Source organism: Linepithema humile, chromosome 1, assembly GCF_040581485.1.
Source record: "Linepithema humile isolate Giens D197 chromosome 1, Lhum_UNIL_v1.0, whole genome shotgun sequence".
In the NCBI taxonomy this organism is placed as follows: domain Eukaryota; kingdom Metazoa; phylum Arthropoda; class Insecta; order Hymenoptera; family Formicidae; genus Linepithema; species Linepithema humile.
In genome coordinates, this window is record NC_090128.1 from 22,333,234 (window position 1) to 22,356,590 (window position 23,357).

At 38.0% G+C, this 23,357-nt stretch overlaps 5 protein-coding genes across 13 annotated transcripts in view; 2 read left to right on the top strand and 3 right to left on the bottom strand.

Moving 5' to 3' along the window:
* Positions 1-23,357, bottom strand: part of LOC136997325 (transcription initiation factor TFIID subunit 7-like) — a 297,656-nt gene that overhangs the window by 205,167 nt on the left and 69,132 nt on the right. The window lies entirely within an intron of this gene.
* Positions 1-23,357, bottom strand: part of LOC136997247 (atos homolog protein A-like) — a 73,615-nt gene that overhangs the window by 18,935 nt on the left and 31,323 nt on the right. The window contains exon 7 of one of the 4 annotated variants that reach the window (XM_067347767.1): positions 5,304-5,512. The exons of 2 other annotated variants lie outside the window; for them this stretch is intronic. The gene's annotated coding sequence lies outside the window, so the exon portion shown is untranslated. Of the gene's footprint in view, positions 1-5,303; positions 5,513-12,076; positions 12,767-23,357 lie in introns of those variants that run through there. One more of the 4 variants, XM_067347768.1, reaches the window with a different exon arrangement.
* On the bottom strand, positions 32-5,463 carry LOC136997246 (uncharacterized). Of its 6 annotated transcripts, none has more exons than XM_067347761.1 (6): positions 5,273-5,436; positions 2,409-2,441; positions 2,190-2,316; positions 1,738-2,066; positions 1,001-1,298; positions 32-175 (listed from the first exon to the last, which is right to left on the bottom strand). In XM_067347761.1, the coding sequence occupies exons 3-6, from the start codon at positions 2,294-2,296 to the stop codon at positions 115-117; spliced, it is 795 nt and encodes a 264-aa protein (XP_067203862.1). In that variant the 5' UTR covers positions 2,297-2,316; positions 2,409-2,441; positions 5,273-5,436; the 3' UTR covers positions 32-114. The 6 variants fall into 6 exon arrangements, 4 of the variants coding, with proteins under 4 accessions (XP_067203862.1, XP_067203860.1, XP_067203861.1 ...); XM_067347759.1 differs by having other exon boundaries at positions 2,409-2,494; XM_067347762.1 differs by lacking the exon at positions 32-175 and adding an exon at positions 220-479 and having other exon boundaries at positions 2,409-2,494; positions 5,273-5,438.
* LOC136997215 (uncharacterized) lies at positions 7,778-13,123 on the top strand. The gene has a single exon (XM_067347683.1). It carries the CDS (start codon positions 7,778-7,780, stop codon positions 13,121-13,123), a length of 5,346 nt encoding a protein of 1,781 aa, XP_067203784.1.
* Positions 15,201-21,498, top strand: LOC105667975 (uncharacterized). The gene is made up of 3 exons (XM_067347774.1): positions 15,201-16,345; positions 16,423-18,382; positions 18,454-21,498. The coding sequence occupies exons 2-3, from the start codon at positions 17,313-17,315 to the stop codon at positions 21,020-21,022; spliced, it is 3,639 nt and encodes a 1,212-aa protein (XP_067203875.1). The 5' UTR covers positions 15,201-16,345; positions 16,423-17,312; the 3' UTR covers positions 21,023-21,498.

A 23,357-nucleotide genomic window follows, 5' to 3' on the forward strand; every position in this document is an offset into this window, starting at 1 on the left:
GTATCGGATTAATTTTGACTATGACCGCATGTACCGTATATAAGACATTTTCATTATTCATACACATATACATATATACTTTAATATTATTATCAAAATACATATGCAGAAAGCTTACATGAAATCTTCTTTCGTCGGCATATTTTCTAGCTGCTTTCTCATGTTATTGAATTCCCTAAAACGTATAACATATTTATTTTTATTTCTTAGAAATAATATTATTTCTAAGAATTTATTTTTATCTACTATTTATCCAAAAATATCTATACATTCGCTGCATGTACATATATACAAAATGTGTAGTATTTATGTAACTTGTAGAATTATTTACGACTAAATTTGTGATTTTTTTTGGTTTTGGAACAAATACATGTCGAATTCTTCAATGTACTACAAGTATAAAACTAATCCCGTCATCACATTACTCAAAATGACTCAGATATCGATCATGTAACTTGAATTTTCCAGCTAATAGAAAACTGAAAGTGTCAAATAGTCAATATTATATTAACTTAAAGATATCTATATCTCTTAAGTTATGTGCGCAGACCACACAGAAAAACTATAAATGGCACATAACTGTTAAAACACGTAATAATTGAATTTTCCAGCTAATAGAAAACTGAAAGTGTCAAATAGTCAATATTATATTAACTTAAAGATATCTATATCTCTTAAGTTATGTGCGCAGACCACACAGAAAAACTATTAATAGCTCATAAATGTTAAAACACGTAATAATTGAAACTTTAACCTTTTTTTCGTTTCTACCCTAATTGTTTTATGAACACTAATAACATTTTTAAATGTTTATTTCGTTTACCAGATCAGCTAATTTCAGTTAATTCGATCAAAAAATTATTGTATACAAAGAATAAAAGTCGTAACTAATGTACTAAAGGATATAACTATTAAACTGCGTTTATATATTTAAATCTATAGTCTTACATTTCAAAAGAAATTCAACATTTTATAAATAAATAGAAAAATTATCACTTGCCCTATTATAGCATTCCAATAATGCTGATGATCATGTTGTGTTGCATGCTCATGTTGTGTTGTTTCATGATAATTATCTCTTGAAGGATACGGATAGTCATATCCGTCATATCTATCATGCCGTTGATAGCGATAATTTCCCATAATAGTTTCAGAGTATCCTCCAGTGCATCCGCTTGTTTGCGGCATTTGTTGCAGACTTTGCAAATGTAACAGTGGATTTAGTGCTCCGGAATCATTAGGACGCACGCTTTGATCTTCGGTAAAAGTGGATGCTCTATTAGTGCTTTCGAGTTGCCCTGTAATAAGAATGAACTCATTATTAAAGATTTTTATAATTATAATATAAAACTATTTCAGAGACGTTACATTTGTTGACTGCAAAGATTTCACCTAAAAAATATTTCTTTTTTCTCAAACGTAAACAGTAAAATCAAAATTTTAAAATTAATTTTAAGACATCTCAACATTCCATTACATTAACATCCACGTAAATTACTTCTGTTTTCAAGGAATTGATTTCAATTGCATTTCAAATTTCAAGTGCATTATTTTTCAGTCAAATAATTAGTTTATAAACACATTTCTTTTACAAAGCTTTTCATATGGAAGGTCAAGACTTATGAAAAATAATGTACAGAAGATTCTGTTTCATTTGATCTCCTAAACAAATTAAGATATTTTTATAAATCATTACAGACATATTACATCTCACATGTCGAATATTAAGTGACATACCACCAACACGTGTAATGGAAGTTGAAGTTCCTGACATCAGTTGCGTGTAACTGCGGTCAACCGCAACTTTTTCATTCGTAACTGCTACGTCGTCTCTAATCGGTAAGGACCAAGATGACATGTTGCTTCTTTCTGACTCCTGACTTGGAAGAATCGTTGTAGAAGCGTCGTTTGGTGCATTGCGAATTTCATCGACATCTTTATCGAGATTAATTGGTTTCTCTGTTTCTGGTTTTTTTTTCTTTTTTAACGACGGTGCTTCGTCCTGACTTGAAGTTGTCACATACCTCTTTGGTTTTGTAATATTCCTCGTAGGACGTTGAATGTTTCTGCAATTCAATATTTTATTCTATTACTAGAAATTTTTTTAAATTACTATTTTTTCCAATATCTGCAATAAATTTTTGTAATATCAATAAAAGATAGTTCATAATATCAACTACAGTACTTACTGACTTAAACGAAATTGTTTCAACTTCTGAACCTTATAGTTAGCAACTCCAGCCTTAGAAAGGAATGCTTGTTTACGACGTATATGAGTTTTGCGTTGGTTATTCATCTTTCAATGAGTCTCACTACCTTTAAATGTATATAAAAAAAAAAAGAATTTAAAAAAGTTAAACTCTATGCACAAAATTCCATTTAAATGCCGCAGTAAATACTTTTATCACCTTTTTAATGGCGATTTCTACTGTTCTTATCAGCTATCAAACATTTTGTTGCGTACAAATATTACAGATTTTTAAATGGATTATCTCTGCATTGATAAGAGAAATCAATATCATCATATTTTGACAATGTAATTTATACGCTTGACCAATGCATTAATAGACGTATCTTGTTTAATTTTATTTACACAAAATTAGTAATATAATTTATACACTAATAAAATATAATACAGTAAGGAATTTGTAAGAGTGGAATATGTACAGTGTTACGAATAATATTACTATGTTAGAATACTATACAAGTTTTATATATAATTTGAGTTATTTCGAGGAAACATTCATTCATTACTTTTATTTAATAATATTGGATTGTGTATATACTCATGTTTTTGCTCTTTTATTTTTCATTATCTCCTTTAGTGTTTCTTTGTTACTGTGGGTTCCTATAAAAGTAAGTTCCTATAAAAGAACTGATATAACATATTCACCAGGAACCGGCTTATCGGTTTCGGAATCACTGCTGGAATCAGAACTCTCGTCATCAATAGTTTTCCAATATAACATCATGTAACATTTTGCCCGCACATCAGTAATAGGTATTACATAAAAATCGCTTGATAACGCAGAGCATTTATAAATATCTAATGATGATGATGAAATACCCACATCATAAAAATCTTCCATAATTTCGAATTTCTTTACCACAAAATGGTACGTTTCATTCATTTCTAATATGTTTTCGATGACACATACTGAAGAATCCTTTAAAATACAACATTTGTTGCCAAGTGAAGTAACATTAAAATACATACTTCCGGTTTGTATCTTTGTGTACTGTTGACAATGTGTAGGAGAAAATCCTAATGGAAGAGGACCTTCGCCATGCCGGTCGAACATTTGTATAACTGTTGCATTACTGTGTGCGGAATGTTCTTTCCGCTCATGATTATTTATTTCCGCCTGTCTGAGGGCAAATTGCTGTAAAGCCTGATGAGGTTTTCTATACGAGCGTTTGAATAATTGCATATTATTTTCATACTTAAAAGCGGAAAAACTGTCAAGCGGACCAAAGCGTTTGACATCTGCCACCAGGTGTAGCAAAGCATGCACATTGTATGACATAAAAGAAAGTTTATAGAAAACTTGACATTTTTCAACAAATTTTTTAAGTGCTACTTCTGCACACTGTAACAGAGACATATTCGAAAATGTGTTACTGCAAAGCGTACGAATTGCTGTATGTAGAAATAATAAATGAATATATGTTTGTTTTTCCATAATGCCAAACATTACTGTAGGCCCAGTATATAAAATGAACTGTCGTCCCTCTGTGGCTTTATAATCCGAATAGTCGCTCAATGACCTAGGTTTTCTGGCGAAGTCCCGTGGACAATAATGGGAAAGAAGTTCAAGTCGTTTTGATACTACATCTAGGTTTCGGCCTGATAATTTTGTCTTTTTACCATATTTGCCCGTAATCCACGCCGTTAACAATTTCTTCACGACTCCTATACACACTAAGTGCATATAGTCTACGGGAACTTGTGTTACCATTCCCATAGGTAATCGGGATAAAGGGCTTTTTCCTTTATGATGATCGCGGTCTGTCATCCGAATGTACTCTTCATCGGTTCTTAAACGATGATTCGTACCTAAGAAGATCATTCGTTGCTCATATCGTATGCCGACAACTTTACATTTTCCGCATGCATGACTCGATGTGTGCCCATAATGATTTAATAACCAAGAACGTGCTGGAGCATCTGCGATGAATGCTCTCAGTGTAGTGGGAATTTGTTGATGACTAAATGTTATACCGCCCTTTTCAAAAACTTGCAATACATCAGTTACAAATTCATCCATAAATAAGTTAATGTCACCTGGTTTTTTATTCCCCATATAAATACCCACTATTTCCGGTTTGCTGTTACTTATATTGCTTATTGAAATTTGGATCGGCCAAATTTGCATTGTCCCACATTTGTTTAATTTCGCGCCGTCGGTACTCCAGTCTATTTCAAGAACGGAAGGAATCTGATTCGGTGGAGTTTTCTTCAGAATATTATTAATGCCTTTTTCAAAACCAATATGAAGGTATTGTCCTGGGTACATTGAACAAACTGCAATTCTGTCACGCGGCGTATTAAGTAATGATCTTGTATCTTTTGGTAGAAACGTATGGCATTTATGTGATCGTAATGTATTTAAGATTATATTCCCCTGTGTATGGGTCAGATTACATTTTATAAACGCTGATGCTAAAGATTCTTGAAATGTCTGATTTACAGTGTCCAAAGATATGTCATTATTGATTGTACTACTATAATCATTATCTACGATTGACATGTCATTGACTTCAAGATTTTGTTCACTTTCAACATGCATTAAATCATCATAAATATTTTCATTCGTATTTAACTCGATAGCAGAAGACACTGTTTCATTATTAGCAAGATTATCTGTTTCATTATTAGTAAGATTATCTGTCATGTCTACTGACAACATTAATTGTTCGGAATTACGCTGCTGTTCGTCGTAACATCTTGTTTGATAAAATCGCCTCATTTGCAACAGAACTCTTGATTGCCTCTTTGGCCCTAATTGAAAAATAGGCTTACGGCGTCTTTGAAATAAACTCATATTTAAAGATATGTTAATGTCCGACTAATATATATAAATTCTACAATATTATATCTGATTAGTGTATGTATTTTAATAATAGAGAATTATAATATTACAATAATATTGATAAGAATATTTACACAGGAGCGTATAATGGAAAATTTCGATAAAATATTGTACAATATGATATCAATTTTACATAACCTTACTTGCAGGAATTTATATTCAATTAAAAATCCAAATACCTGTACGGCCGTACTTATTGATAACGCAACGTATAGTTGACGTAGATATATATTCAAAGATGTATATTCAAAACTATCACTTTTGAATGTTAATAAAATATTGGTAAAAGCAATCTCGTGCTAATGCGTGCCAATGCGTGCCACGTGCCACACCTTTGACCGTTATATATAATCGTGGACTATGGATTGCTAGTTGGTGTACTAATAATAAAGATCTGTAGCGCCTTCATCTCCTAGTGGCTGAAATGTGAAACATACAAGTAAGACAGCAATACATATAATAGTAGAAGACGAGGAAAGGAATAAGTTATACGTCGTTGTGCCATACTTGCTCCACATTATGCGTTCACTCTAGAATATACATTTACAAAATTAACAAAATAATAATAATAATAATGGTTGCAAGACGCAATTAACATATTTAAACAGTTTTTAACAATTTAATATATTTAAATAGTTTTTAACAAATATACGACAAAAGCACAGACATCATTATCTTTTTCTATCACCGTCATGTTGCTCTTATGTTGTCGAAAATGAATGACAAAGCAAAATGTTTTTCATGAATAGAAGTCATTTTGTTGGCAACAAAATGAGCAACAGTTGCTCTCCGTTTGCTCTGAATCTGCTGACACGAAATGTTTCAAATCTGCCCTCGTGTTGTTGAATACATATGACTATGCATTACGTTTTTAGCAAATATACAGCAACTAGTCGAAAATTCATGCTCAGCATTAAGTTGCATGATTTTGCAAAACATGCTTGGCTATCAGGGTAAGCAAAGTTCTTTATCCTCAATAATTTCGAGTGCATTTAATCAGTCGCACCCTTAACAGGAGATTCCCCACTGCTCATCCTCGCATCAAAATAGTTTCAACCAACAAGAGATTATTTCCTTTTCATGATTTTCAAAACAATCCGATAGTCTTTCCTACAGTCCAGTCGCAAGTCGATGGTTGTAATTGTGGTCCTATGGCGATTGCGTTTGCTACATCGATTCTGTTTGGCATAAATCCTTGTATTGTGACGTACGATCGATCTTTGCTAAGACCTCATTTGTCTGCAATGTTTGCAGGACAAACAATCACTCATTTTCCGTACCTCTGTAATTCAACTGCTCCATTAATGTTATTACCGTTGGAGACATTGAAAATACGAGAGGCGGATGCACTGAGAAAAAGGCTTGCACGTAGCAAGGAAACTGAAGAACAGCGTTCAAAACGACTCGAGAAAGATGCTTTTTCTCACAAACAACAATATGCCAAAAACGCTGATTTTTTATGCACTCAAAAGCGCAATAAATATAAACAGGACCCTAAAATAAAATGTTATAAAATGTGTGAGGTATATAAAAAAAACTCTAAACTGAAACGCCAGATAATGTGTGATCAGTACATACAAGATCCCGAAACACAACGTCAGAGAGTGCGTAATCAGTACAAAAAAAATCCTGAGGAACAATGTAAAAGAAAACGCGACGAGTACCAAAAAGATTTAGAAAATAAACGAGCTCAAAAACGCCATAATTACTCACACCAATTGCTGTACAATCGGCAAATCAAAAGAAAAAATTATTTTAAAAATGCTGCACGTGAAAGAGATCGCCGAAGAAAATTTAAACACAAACATTCTGACTCAAAAAAACTGTACAACAAAAAGTATTATGCAAAACGTGGTAACAAGTCTATCGTACAAAGATCAAAGACGATCGAGAGAGTAAAAGAAAAATTCAGTACTGTCCGATCTTGGCAAAAGTGTTTTAACTTTCCAAAATGGTCAGAGTTCTATATTCGACGGATATCGAAGAAAATTAATAAACCGGCGATATGTGCTCGATTGGAAGCCGAATATATATTCAAGTGGTGCATGATAGCAAAAAAATCGTACGTCAATGCAGCAAGAAAAGTGTTTTTGTATTTGAAAAATGCTGCTGAAACCGCACTATTGCGATTCAATGAATGTAAGACTTTGAAATATCCAAAAAGCGATCGAATTAGAGCTCTTTGTGGCTCATCCAAACATACTTCGTCTTCCGAAGCATACTTTTTTGAAACTGCTTACGAGCAAAGAAAAAAGTTTGAGCAACCACTTATAATAGGACAATCCTCTTCTCATGGAGTGATAAATGTTTTACCGTTAATGGATAACAATGATAAAAAGTCAAAAATATGGCACTGTGACGAGAAACGATGCCGCATAAGTGATATTTCCTTGGAAAAGTATGTGAAATTGTTGGAAGAGTTTGAAGGAGCTACTATAAAGAAGATAATGAATGCTAAATTTATGGCGCGGCTCAAAAATTGTTCTGTTTCACATATGAGTAGCAGATTGGGACATCCTCCGGACTGTTATGCAAATCCAAATATTTGCGAATCATACATTGCAACGATAAGCACTTTATCGCCTCATTTTCCTCTCGTGAGAAATATTCGAATAAATGTCTACAAATTGATAGGCAATTATAAAAAATTTCATCATTTGTTTTCAGCTTTGAGATTTGTCAATATGGATAAATTGCTGAAAATTTCCAATGATGCAAAGGTTAAAGCAAGATTTTACAAAAACAATTTGACCGTTAGTTTGGACGAGGAAAAAATTTTGTCGCAAAATTACGAAGCGTTTACAGTTATGAAAAAGAGATTGTTGGATACACCACGTTTCCCTTGTGTCTCTTGCGAAAAACTATGTGTGAATAGTGACGTTTCTGAGCTAAAAAAGCTGAAAAAACCAGTAGAGGGATCTTTTTGGAAAAACTTGATGACTTACGTAACAGAACACAATAGCGATACTGGATTAATTTGTAAGTTTTGTTTGGGCAAATTTCGGAAAGGCATGTTGCCTTCTACTTGCGTTTTGAATAATCTTGCCGTAAAACCATTACCGGATGTTTTGTCGGATTTCAATGATTACGAAAAAATGTTAATCAAGAGAATGAGTAGCTTCCAAGTAGTGCAAACAATGGGCGCTGTTTCGAACAAACATTTGCCGCACAGACAAATGATCCGTAAAGTAAAAGGTAGAACATTTCATTTGCCACTTTCTTTACAAGAAACATTGGATAAGATATGTCCTCCGGAAAATCCTATAAATTTGAAACACGAGTTGCACATTCTCGTTCGAGGTATGCCTAAAAAATCAAAAGTTGTTTGGGAAAATTTGGTGGATATTAATAAAGTGTTTAAGGCTTTGCAATGGTTAAAAGAAAATAATCCGCACTATTCGGAAATTCGTCTTCCAGCGTCATCTGATGATTTATTAAATGAGAAGTTGCAAGAAACAGAATATCAGATCGTCGATAATGGGGGCGAGGAGAGCAATAATGACGAAATAGATGAGGTGGTTGAGGACACCGTACAGCAGATTAAAGATAATGACCAAATCGTTTTGAAACGTAAGGCTTTCCTGACGCAAATTACCAAAGACTCGGGTATTAATGATCAGTATACGATATACCCAATGCGCGTGAAAAGGATTGATAACGAATCTGCACTCAAACTTTATCAAATGTTAAAAATCGAAGATGTTCCAATGAATAATCGTTATAAATATCTGGATGTCATGTGTTTCCCCGATTTATATCCAGAGGGTATCAATGGACAACGAGAAGATAGAAATTTTGCATTACCGGAATATTTATTCATCAGAACGCGATTGATGTCGAAACACAATAGATTCAGATTGAATCCGCAGTACTTGTTTTTCCTTCTTCATGATACTAACAACCGACAATTGAAAAACGGTATATATTATACGATGATGGTTGCTAACGCACGAGAGAGATATACTGCTGATAGATACTTGAACGAATTGAAAGACGAACAATTGGAATCGAATTTAATGAGTATTTTTGGAAAACTGAGAAATACGGATCAATTTTGGCGACAACCATTCAATAATGTGAAATGCATGACTCTGCATTACGGCCCAGCAACGTGGTTTTTGACTTTGAGTCCTAGTGAATGGAAATGGTCCGATTTGGGTGAATATTTACGAGACATGAATCCCGATAAAGAGAAGTTAAGCATTAACGAACTAATCGCATACGACCCTGTTAGCACGTCTAGATTCATGTGCATAAAATTCAAAGCCATGATTGATTTTATTCGTTCAGTTGATAACCCAATAGGGGAAGTAATCCACTACTTCTGGCGATTAGAATATCAAACTAGAGGTATCCAGCACATGCATTGCTTGATTTGGATAAAAGATGCTCCTGTGCTAGGAAAATCGCCGGATGAAGAAGTTGTTTCGTTTATTCAAAAATACGTGACGTGCGAAATTCCAGATAAAAACGTTTCGCCAACGTTGTACGAAACGGTTACAAGTGATCAGAATCATAAACATAACTCGTATTGCATGCGTACAAAGAAAACCGAAACAAATATTTACAGAAAGTGTCGGTTTGATTTTCCGCGATCAGTTACGACAAATTTTGTTTTAAGAGACGTTGTCACTTCAATAGTGGGTAGAAAAAATTTACGCAGTAGAAGCAGGTTGTACGATCTTCCTCGCAAGAAGTCGGAGAGGTTTATTAATGATTATAATCCGGCTATCAAATTGGCTTGGGAGGGAAATATGGACATACAATTTGTTGGAGAAAAATCAGAGTTTTTAAACTCGTATTTAACAAAATACACGACAAAGTCGGAAAAATGTAACATAGACTTTGAAATGATAGATTCCAATAAGCCTTTGGCATCGAAATTGTGGAATTTTGCGATGCGTCGTTTGAATAACAGAGAATGCGGTGCTTTAGAAGCTGCGGATACCCTATTAGGGCATCCCTTGTATGGTACGGATTGTGATACCATTATCAAATGGATCGACGTCAATAAAGTAAGAAACAGAAAAGTTAAAACATTCAATGAAATTACAGCTCTCGATAAAAATTCTACGAATATCTATTGTCCGTCGCTCATCGATGATCATTATCCAAACAGACCTAAAGAACTAGAATCATTGAATTTGTACGATTTTACAAGATTCTGGGACATTGTAAAACAGATGCCAAAAAGTGACGAGGTCGAATATTACGAACTGGTATCGCGTTTATTTGTAAAGAAACGAAAAAAGTGTAGTTTAATAAACCATTACCGATTCAATGTAAAAACTGAACCCAAAAAGTACTTTTACTCGCTGCTTCTTCTGTTCAAACCATGGAGAGATTCGAGTGAACTCAAAGGTGCGTACGAAACTTACACGGATGCCTTTAAGAATTCAGAGACTGGATTGACGAAGGCAATGAAATATCACGAAAGGCTCGAAGAAATACAGAAAGCTTTTGAGGATGTTACTGAATTGATCGAGAAGCGTGAAAATGATCTAAAAATAGCAGACGGAGACAAATCTGATGACGATGAACTGGATTGCAATCCAGTACAAGCTGACGACGCGATGAAAAATCTGGAAGATTTTGGTAAGATTGACGCCCCGATTAATTTATCGCAAATGATGTCGCAATTGAACAAAGATCAGAAAAGAGTCTTCGACAGGGTATGCCAAGTTTTACAAAATAAAAATCATATTCTACGATTGTACGTAAGCGGTGAGGGAGGTACAGGAAAAAGTTTTCTTATTGAAACGATCAAACATTGGATCAAAATAAATTTGAAAAAAACGACTGCGATATCTGCTCCCACGGGTATTGCAGCATTCAATATCGATGGCCTGACAATTCATAGAATGTTTCAGCTACCCGTCACTCATGAATCTACGCCTAAGTACGTGCAATTGTCAGACGTAATCTTGAAAATTTTGAGAGACAAATTGAAGAATGTCGAACTATTCATAATCGATGAAGTATCCATGATTTCGAATGTGACACTTATGTTTATCAATCTACGATTATGTGAAATTTTTGATACGACAGATACAAATGATGGTTTCTTTGGTAGAAAACACATTCTCTTGTTTGGAGACTTGTTGCAGCTTCCTCCTGTAAAAGGACATCCTCCGTTCGTTAAAATGTCTCGATCAGATGTTCAGAAGTATTTAGGTACCATGGGTGGATTTGACTTGTGGAGATTGTTTGATTACGACGAACTCTTGATAAATATGCGACAAAGAGGCGACAACAGATATCGCGATATACTTTCTAGAATACGAATAGGTCTCATAACGGATTCTGACATCAATGTACTTGAATCAAGAAAAATCATTTTCAAAGAAAATAGTTGCGACGAAAGATTGAATGAACTTTACACTTATATGAATCAATTACCGACCGATACAATATGTTTATTACCTACGTGTTATTTGTGCAAGGTTTTGAACACGGCAATGCTTAATAAAATCGACGGCGAGGAAATTCTACTAATAGCAGAAGATGATGTCGACTGTGCTCCAGCAATAAGAAAAAAAGTGCAAAAAACCTTGGAAGATAAAGATGACAAAGTTTCAGAAACGGCAGGCATTGAAAGAGTAATAATGATTAAAATTGGTGCTAAAGTGATGATTCGACAAAACATTGACGTAACTCTGGGACTTGTCAACGGAACAATAGGCAATGTAGTTGCGGTTAATCGTGCTGCTGATGGAAATATTTATTCCGTCACATTAGTTACTTCGGATAACAAAGAATTCGCAATAACGAGAGTAGATATTAAATTCGAGATATTTCACAAAATAGTGGTACATCGCAAACAATTTCCATTGTCCCTCAGTTATGGAATAACTATACACAAAAGTCAAGGCGTTACGTGTAAAAATGCAATGATGGATCTGGGAACGACTGTATTCAGTGATGGTCAAGCCTATGTAGGTTTGTCTCGAGTGAGTACATTGGAAGGCCTACATTTGATAAACTTCAATCCGGCATCAGTTCAAGCACACTCAGGAGCCATTTCGGAATATAATCGACTAAGATCTTTGTTCAAATCTCAGCTGCCACAAATCGATTTATCCAAGAAAAAGGCTATAAAAGTTTACGATCGTCGATGGACCATACCTAATATCATTGATAATGTACAGAATCATGGTTGCGAGGAATCAAAAAGTGTAATTACGTGGAAAATATACGGCCTTTTTAATGACGATAATGTTTCGTGTTACGCTAATGTAATATTGCAGTGTGTATTTCATTGCGTGCGTATCAGGCAACAAATACTAAAATATAAAGCATCGAACGCATTAACTGATGCTATATGCGCGTATACTGAGCGTAAATATTGCAACGTTCAAGCGGTTAGAAGATCTGTCGGAGAATGCTTCGAAGAACGAATACAACAAGATGCTTCGCAATTTTTCATGGCTCTAATGTCATCGTATTCTGAAATCAATGATATATTGGAACACGAATTGAAGCACGTAACATGTTGCTCAAATGCCAAATGTAATTACACGGTAACTACGTTGGAAAAAAGTTGTTTGCTAATATTACCTATACAATCGACATTAAAAAAGAAAAGAGGTGTCACGCTACAAACTTTGATTGATTCGGAATTTTCCAAATGGGAAACGATAGACGGCAGTTGTAACGCATGTAAAGGTTCCGTTCTGAAAAAGAAAACCGTAATCGAATCGACTTTATCCATCTTAGTGATACAGCTCAATTTATACACTTTTGTGAACGGTGTTTGCAAAAAAATTATCAACAATCGGATTAACGCCGTACCGACGAATAATATCACGATAGATAAAAAAAAGTACAAGGTAATAAGCGCTATATTTCACGAAGGCGAAGAAATGAATCGTGGTCACTACACGTGTATGTTGAGAGCAGAAAAAAAATCAGAATGGTATTGCTCTAATGACATGAAAGTCATTAAGAAAAACTGGCCCAAAGGAGCACAAGGGGCGTACATATTGTTCTTGGAGCAGATATTAAGTGATTTTGGAAATAACTGCATTTAATGACACTTTCCTCGAATGTAAGTGTCGGAATTTCTTTGTAGTAAATTTACGTAAATTTTTTAGATCCGGAAAATTATAACAATTAATCGACTGCTCTGGCGCTTCATAAAAGCTGCCGTAGGCGCTGAACTAAAACATCGGCTGCCATAGCGCTGAGTTTAGACTTGTCCTAGGTGCCAAATTAGAAAAATTATTTTTGGGCCCCAAACAAAAATTATTTTCGCAATTATAGCGTTTACGGCTGCAATAGCGTTGAATTCAGGCTTGCCCTAGGCGGTCAATTAGAAAAATCTGGGATAGAATTCTGTGCACAAAATGTAAAAAAGTAGGTGATATAGCACAAAAATTCATAAATGATAAGATCAGGCCAAGTTCCAAAAAAGACACTCCAATATGTTTATATTTTAATAATAATTTAAATTTTTAATATATTACCAACATGAAAAGTAACTGATATATTGTTCAAGGTGCAAATTCAAAATAAACATACATAAAATATACATAAAATGTATAAATAAAACTGATCATAATTTGATTCTAGAAAGTAAGTGATATATTATTCTTAGTGCACATACAAAATTTTTAAAAATTTAATTAAAATAACAAAATATTTATTAAAAAATACAAAAACACTTGGCGCTGTCAACGGACTTCACCCATCCCCCTTCCCCCCTAGCGCAACCCCTTCACGCCATTTCCCCCTTTCCTCCCCCCCCCCGTCAAGAGGCTCCTCCACTCCTCCACCCCTTTACATCTTTACACCTATAGTATTATGAAACAACGAAAATGAGTAATAATGTAATAATAGCATCATTAACTGACATGTAATTAATTGACATTATGTAAGTTAACATGTTGTTCGGTGTATATTATACATAATATATATATTTTTCAATACATGTAGTTAAAGAGAATTGAATTCAAATGTTTAAAGTACCAAAAAGTTTACGGTCCAAAACGGTCCAGACTGAAATATACGTTAATCTACAGAGCAAAGTATGTAGTTTCTTAGCATATACGTTTTGTATCCCCCTTCATCCTCCTTTTGCAAAAAATTTTTAATTAATGTTAGTTTGATGCGGCTAGTAGCGCCTAACTGGTTCATTTTCTTTTAATGTTTTCAAATTTAATCGCGAAATTTGATGCAAATTACACTTTGTTTTAAATCATTGTTATGACTAACAATTTTATATAAAAAAAAATGATAGAGAAAACTAAAGTTATTAATTTTTAAATAAATTTTTCATAAAGTAAAAAAATTGTAAACTAATTGTACTGCATCAAATTTTTCTTTACGAAAAATAATCATTTGTTGATTACTTCTCAACTCCTGCATTTTTTTTTATGTCTTCCATTGAGATTTTGAAATTTTCGGTCTATTAGACGGTATGCGCGATGATCTAAGAATTCAGTATCTCATCTGAATGAAAAAGAGAATTTCTTATTCAACCATGTTTCATTATTTTTATAGAACTTTTCAAAATATCTGCTTACTGTCTATTTTGATTGTAAATGTTTCAAGAAATTTAAAAATTTATATAGTAATTTAAATCGTAAAATTCTCCAAAACGTATGACATACACAAAACTTTATGTTTGGCTGTATCCATGGTATTATATGTCAGTAACAGTGCACAAATGGTTGATTCATGGAAGCGCTATAATAAAATATGCAATTGTACTAATAGGTCAATTATCTGAAGATGCCCAAGAAGCGAATCACAAATATTTTCGAAATTATAGGGAAAATTATTCTCAAAAAATGTCTCGAAAAATGAATAACGAAGATATATTTACGAATCTGTTAATTGCTTCAGACCTAGTTGTTTCACATTCAAGGCGAATAATTGAACACAAAAAAAAGAACTATGTGACGATGCTAAGAATCTTTTAGACTTGACGAATTAGATTATTATGAATAAAATAATAAAGACACTTGACGGATACTCAAAAATGAAATTGATCATGTACAATATTAGCCTTACTTAGTTATTCGGGTTCCTTTTCTTTTTTAAACATTGCTATTGTATTGTATTTTGTATATTGCTATTGTAAATTTTGTGATTATTGTGATTTTATTTTATTTTATTGCAGTGCAAAATGTTCGACTTATTATTAAATGTCAACTGCATGATTATTTAATTTGACAATAATAATTGAGTTATTATTAAATTATTTGATATTTTAGGAAGATTAGAACTGTTCAGAGATTGTTATTTTTCAACAAAAAAAATTAATTACACTGTAATAAATTCTTTTTTTTCTTTATTTAAGTGAATGAATTTTGCTATATGTCGATAAAGCATTTATTAACTGTATAAATTATTTTAATTATAATTAAATCGATTTTTTAGTTTACATACTTGAAGTATATTATTCTTAGTTAATATATGCCAAATTTCAAGTTTTTTAATTGAAAAATATTAAAACTATACGTCAATGACCGCGAAAAGAGGTATTCGCCTCACTGTGCGACGGTGCGACTTTGTCACGGTGGTGAATCGAAAAATTACGAACTCGTCAGTAGTTATGCTATGCCGGTTCTAACCCATGGGGCAATGAGGGGGGTGCGGGTGAAGAGGGGAAGAGGGGTATCAGATAACAGTGGAGGGGGTAATGACGTCATCGTTTTGGAGGAGAGGGGGTAATTTAGGAGTGGTGGGGGGTATCAGATAACAATAATTCCTGGAAGTGGGGGATTTCCAGGATTCTCGGAAAAGATAAGATAAGGATTGTTAATACAAACATGAGTCGTCGAGAGATAAGGATTCCTGGAAGAGATAGGGATTGTTTATTGGAAAGAGAACTGTTTAGATCCTTTGGTTTTTTTTGTTCTACGCATCAAAGTGGAGCGCCATGTTGTCGGAATGTATCATTGTTAAAGGATTCCGAGAACTGTTTAGATCCTTTGGTTTTTCTCTGCGCATCAAAGTGGAGCGCCATGTTGTCGGAATGCATCATCGCAATGTTTATAGTATGCAGGTTTGTGCAGGTTTACGGATTGCGTCATCGCTGTATTTTAGAACAAAAGCCCATAGCAACAGGCAGCCACGTAAGCATTTTCGGCGCCATGTTGTCAGATTTCAATTTTGTATACAACAAGCGGGTATATAAAGCGAGTGAAAAAGAATAGGAACCATCAGTCGTTCGAAATCATTGAGAAAATTACTAGTTCGCTGTGACGTTTACTAGCAACGATGTTTTGCACCATGTCAACCGTGAAGTAAGTTGTTTCTTTAGCTACATCTTTAAACTTAATTGTTATACTTTTAAACTCACAATTTATTTTTTTTTTCATAGAAAACAAAAAAGTAATATGTCAAAGATGGAAAAAGAATCATCTAGGATCTTGGTTAGAAGATACCCGTTGACAAAAACCAGTTACAAATATCTCGACATCGGAATCAACGTCTCAACGTCGAGCCGTGTGGAAATCGCTCTCGGTGACAACCATGGTAAGGAGCTACGTCTATCATACGACGTATGGAAAGAACTCATGAATCAACGGGACATCATCACCAGCTTCTTTAAGAACGATGCGGACGAAGCACCGTCTCAGACCGTTGGACACTGCACGTTAAGTTTTGGAAAAATAAACAACCTAAAAGTAATGCGCCTGGCAACATCAGCGTTATGTTTAATCATGTCAAACCGAACCGTGTGTAACATGTTTGCACTTGAATATTGCGTAGACTGTATCAATCATTCGTTGAACAACATCACCGGTACGGTTGATGTCAAGTTCGCACACTTTTCAGAAATCGCGAGGAATGCGAAGGACCCCGATCACGTGGCGATTCGCAAAAGCGATTTATTCGATAAGAATAACATAATTGATTGTGAACTGGTGACTCAGGTCTTTGCGGAGTTGTAACAATACATATTAATAAATATTATTTCAACTGTAATTAAAATTTTTTATTATTTTTCCGTGTCATCTTATCCGCTATACCGACTTATCCTACAACGCGCGCATCAAAGTAGAGCGCATGTTGCTAGATACGTCATCATGTTTGGAGGAGAGGGGGTAAATTCGGAGTGGTGGGGATATCATATTACAATAATTCCCGGAAGAGATAAGAATTGTTAATACAAACATGAGCCATTGTTATGCTTATAGTTAGTGTCGTGTGCAACAAACGGGTATATAAAGCGAGTGAGAAAAATATGAATCTTCAAAATCATTCGCAATGGAGAAGGAGCGCGATCTTACCGTGCGAGCAGCGAATATCAAAACGACGGGAGAGTTCCTTCCATGGGACTACGAGTGCGACGAGTACCTCGATTCTCTCAAGGAACAATGTCGCAAGAGACAACGCACCGGAGTAGTCAACTCTCTGGTGGCGCAAATTGCGCGTCTGGAGGGTGTGAGGGACGCCCTGCACGAGCGTTTCGTGCCCGTCGGTGCCGGATACGGTGGATACGAGAAGAAGGGCTACACGTGGAAGGAGATCGAGACGGCGTTTAGGAACCGTGTGCTGACGGGTGTGGTTGTCAATCGCGAATACATCGATCCTCGTGAATTTTTGAAAAACGTGAGAAATATGGTTATCGAGCGGATCCAGGGCGTCATGGCGGAACACAACAGCGTCAAGATTAACACCGCGTTCAACGGGGAATTCGTCGCGGGCGACAAGACTGCCGTGAAGACCATCGCCACCAAAAATTGCGAGTTGTTTCCCACATCCGATCTCAACGAGTGGTACACGCGGCACGTGGAGGATGATATTCTGGCGGCTCTGGAGGAGTTTCAGGAACGCGATAGCGGATGGGCGTTGTCGCGTATCCTGAATCTCACCGTCAATGTGAACAAGTTCAATCCTCTGCACGCGGGATGCCACATCGAGTTACCGCGGAAAATTATGCTAAAAAGGGCTGTGGTCAACGTGCAATCGACGGACAATGCGTGTTTCGCGTGGGCAGTCGTCGCCGCTCTATATCCAGCGGAAAAGTACCCGGAAAGAGTATCGCAGTACCCACATTACTCGACGGTGCTGAATCTGTGCGGCATCGAGTTCCCCGTGACGCTTCCGCAAATATCAAAGTTCGAGAAACTAAACGCCATCTCCGTCAACGTCTTTACCACCCAAGACTCAAAAATCGTCCCTCTGCGGCTCGCCGACGACAAAAAGGAGAAGCACGTCAACCTGCTATACGTGCGTAAAAACAACGATGCACACTTTGCGTGCATAAAGAACCTGCCGCGGTTGGTGAGCTCACAACTGAGCATGCACACGCATAAAATGTACATTTGCGATCGGTAAGTAAAAAGATGCGTATAAAATAAATCAATATTTTTATTCATAGTTTTAATCAAATAAATTATTACAGGTGTCTACACTACTTTTATACACGGGAGAAGTTGTCAGTCCACAGCGTCGACTGCGGGAAAATGAACGACTGCGCCGTCGTTCTCCCCAGCGAGGACGACAAGTGGCTGACGTTCCGGAATTACAATCGGAAGGAGCGGGTTCCGTTTGTAGTGTACGCCGATCTCGAATGTACGCTCGAGAAAAAGGAGGATCAGGACGGTACTACTTACGCCTACCAACATCACAGAGCCTTTAGCGTAGGATATTATGTAAGTTGCGCTTACGATAATTCGCTCTCTAGTTATAAGTCATATCGCGGTGAGGATTGCACAGCGTGGTTCGTCAACGAACTGCACGATTTGACGCACCGCGTGAAAGCGATCCGCACCACCGTCGTCCCCATGGCGGATCTTACGCGGGAGGAATCGGAGGAATTCCGTAGCGCCGTAACGTGTCACGTGTGCGAGAAACCCTTAACAGCGGACGACACGCGGGTGCGCGATCATTGTCATCTGACCGGGCGTTACCGCGGTGCCGCGCACTCGTCGTGCAATCTAAATTACATAGACTCCGACGTTATCCCGGTGATATTTCACAATTTATCCGGTTACGACGCGCATTTCATTATTAAAGACGTTGCCAATGCTTTCGAAGGCAACGTCGAATTGTTACCGCTGACGAAAGAGCGTTACATTTCATTTACAAAAAATGTTAAAGATACCATGGATCAAAAATCAAAATTGTGTATAAAATTACGGTTTATTGATTCGTTTAAATTTCTCAGTACGAGTCTCGACAAATTGGCATCTTATTTAACTGTGGATGAATTAAAAATTTCACGATCGGAATTCAAACATTTATCCGCGGAAAATTTCAATCTGCTTACTCGGAAAGGTGTGTTTCCCTACGAGTACGTCGACAGCGTCGACAAGCTCCGGGACACAAGCCTGCCATCGCGCGAATCGTTTTACAGCTCGCTCACCGGAGAAACGGTATCCGAGAGCGATTACGCGCACGCGACAAACGTCTGGCAAACTTTTTCGATCGAAGATCTAGGCCAATACAGCGATTTGTATTTGAAAACAGACGTTCTTTTGTTGGCGGATATTTTCGAAAATTTTCGAAACATGTCTATAAAGAGTTACGGTTTAGATCCCGCTCATTATTACACTCTACCGGGATACACGTGGGACGCTATGATGAAGTACACGCGTGTAAAATTCGAGTTGCTCACGGACATCGATATGGTACTGTTTGTCGAGCGCGGTATACGCGGTGGTCTCAGCCAATGCTCCAACCGATACGCCGCCGCCAACAACAAATACATGCCATCCTACGACCCATCGGAACCGTCGTCGTACCTAATGTACTATGATGTAAACAACTTGTACGGGTGGGCGATGTGTCAACCGTTGCCCTACGCCAAATTTCGATGGGTCGATGATGTCGCGAGCTTTGACGTAATGTCCGTTGCATCCGATTCGGCTACCGGTTACGTGCTGGAAGTCGATCTCGAGTATCCGGTGAATCTTCACGACGCGCACGCCGACCTGCCGTTCTGCCCGACGCGCGATAAGCCGCCCGGCAAGCGGGAGTTCAAGTTACTCGCAACGCTGTACGATAAGCAGCGTTATGTCATCCACTATCGTAATCTGCAACAATGCGTGCGACATGGTCTGCGAATTGCAAAGATTCACCGCGTACTGCAATTCGCGCAATCTCCGTGGCTCCGCGGATACATAGAACTGAATACACAGTTTCGGACACGGGCGAAAAATGATTTCGAAAAAAATTTGTACAAATTGATGAACAACGCCGTTTTCGGCAAAACCATGGAGAATGTGCGAAATCACACGGATGTCCGGCTCGTTACACAGTGGGATGGTCGGTACGGAGCGGAGGCTATGATCGCGAAACCGAATTTCCACAGCCGAAGCGTGTTCTCGGAGGATCTGATCGCCGTAGAGTTGCGAAAACTCGAAGTGAAATTCGACAAGCCGATCTACGTGGGTATGTGCATCCTCGACATATCCAAGACCTGCTTGTACGAGTTTCACTACGAGTACATGGCGCCTCTCTACCGCGACAATTGCAAAATTATGTACACCGATACCGACAGTCTGATATACTTTCTGCACTGCGAGGACGCGTATCGGGATATGAAACGTGATATATCCAAATTCGACACGAGCGACTACTCCGAGGACAACGCTTACGGTATGCCGCGCGCCAACAAGAAAGTACCCGGTCTGATGAAAGAAGAGAATAACGGCGCGATCATGACGGAATTTGTCGGACTGAGAGCGAAGATGTACGCGTTGAGAGTCACCGGCCAAAAAGACACCAAAAAGATTAAAGGTGTAAAAAAGAGTGTAGTCGCTAGAACGATAACGTTCGACGACTACACTCGGTGCCTCAACGCCGAAATCGAGCTGACGCGGCGTCAATCGTGCATCCGCTCAAAGATGCACGAGGTGTACACCGTGTCAGAGTCGAAGCTCGCGCTCAGTCCGTACGACGATAAGCGGCACGTCGTATCCGGTTCCACCGACACTCTACCATGGGGACATCGCGAGATACATTTGTAAATAATGCTTAGTAATATACATAGTGTTTAATTTATATAGTTTAATATTTTATGTATTATTGTCATTATTAGTTTTAAATGTATATATTGTAACATATTGTAGTAGTAATAAAGAACACCATTGTATATATGTATAATAGTTTATTATAATACAATGTAAAATATACACAGTTTATTACAATACATCGTCTTTATTTATCCAAGAGTTGTGCGAATTGTCGAATCCCAACCACTTTACAAACACCTTGTCGTCCTTTCGACGCAACACCTTCTCCACGAGATAAACGTCGGGTTGAGCGGTCTTGAGCAATTCGTGCTCGTAAAAGCCTCCCGCGACCGGATCTCCGCGATAATCTTTAATCAGATACGTCACAGGATTGGTACGTTGCACCGCGGCGATCTTAAACACCTCCGTCGACCAATTCGGCGTGTATCCTTTCTCGAATACAGTTTTGAATTTGCTCACGCGCACCGGATCACCCACCCTGAATTTCGTCGGCGCGGCAATTTTTATTCTACTGTACACGGTGCTCAAGAGTCCCTTTGCGATCTCGGGAGTGACATCGATCGGGCGCATACCGATCGTACGATGTTTACGACCGTTGTATTCCGAGACCAATCGCGGTAAATCGTCGATCCACTTGTACGATCCCGCGAGCGTGAAAAACTTCCACATTTCGTTCTTCAACGTGCGATTGAATCGTTCCACCACCGAAGCCTTCATGACCGAGTATGTCGAATAATGATTGATGCCGTGTTTCTTGACAAGATTTTGGAAATCTCTGTTGTAAAATTCTTTTCCACGGTCGGTCTGCAAATTTTTCGGAATTCTCTCCCTAAATATCGCGGAAAATGCTTTGGACGTTTCGATTCCACCTTTGGTCTTTAAGGGCACGGCCCACGCGTACTTGCTCAGCACATCGATAACGGTTAGAATGTAGTTGCAGCCGCCGTTGGATCGCGAGTACGGTCTCATCTCGACAATGTCAGCCTGCCACAAATCGTCGTATCCTTTCACGACGACTGGCCGACGCGTAAAGTTTCTTCTCGCCGGTGCGTGGAGCTCGTCCACGAGCGATCTCCTCTCCAGGCTCATTGCGATTCGTTTTGCTTCTTCTTCTTCATCGCCTCATCGTAGTATTTGATGAAATTTTTTCTCACAGTTCTACGAAGATTGTGAATCTCTCGCTCGACAAGACTCTTCGTCTCTCGCTCGCGATCGACGAGTTTTCCATCGAGTAGCGCCACACTCTCGTCGAGGAGACCTCTCAGATCGTGAATCTGACGTTCCAACGTCACGTATCTGGTCTCGATGTAATCGTCGTGGTCTCTCTTCCAGGTCCGCTCGGTATTCTCCGAATCTTCGAGTCGCGAAAGTACTTCTCGCTTAAAATTTTCATAGAGCATACGATCTCGATTCGCACGATCGCTCATAAGCTTGAGGTGATGATCCAGATGCAGCTTGTTGACGGCGTCGGTGTCCGCTTCAGGGTCGGCGAGATGTCTGATTACGCGTGACTTGGCGTTGAAAACCCCACCATCCTTGCAGAGACAATTCTCGCGCACGTAATTCTTCGAGACTCCACCGCTCTGTCTCGTCACCCTGGCGCTTCCTCCTCCTAGCTGTAGTCCGAATTTGTTGATAGACATTCCCGTAGCATCGCACGAGCAATACTGGCTACAGCGATGACAACGACGATCAATTTATAATCAGACCGGCTTCGCGCAGTTCCTCGATAATCGAGAGAAACTCGTTGTCGTGCGCGTTGTTTCCCGCCTGACGGGAGGCGTCCAGCAATCGAAGGCGATCCACCAATTCGTTCGGATCGTCCCAGTGCACGTAATCGACCGCGTTGTCGGTCACAGTCATGGTCTGTGGTACGTTACACTTGGGTAACGTGCGACCCGCACCTCTCTTGTCGAGATGTGCGACACCTCCACCTTTCTTAGATATCAGAGGTGTGATGATATGTTTGTATTTGTATCCTTTGTTTCCCAAAACAGGTAAATGCGCGTTATGACCGCGTCTGTGAGCGTTAGTAGCTAGTAGTATGCTCTTGTACTTTTGTTTGTCAGCCTCCGTACACAGCGTATCGTCGGGAAGTCTTTTGAATATTAATTCAAACATGCCGGGCGTGCCAGCGTATTTCACACCGTCCACGATCAAATTGTCGTCTCGATCGATGTCGAAGGTCTTGTCCCCGAGAAACGTTCCCGCATCGTTGAAGTATACGCCGTACACGTTGTCGATCCCTCTCTTCTTGTCACCGCTCAAGAGCTCCCCGATGTACTCTTGACCCAGCGGGCCCATTTGACCGTACAGCGCTTCCCGACCA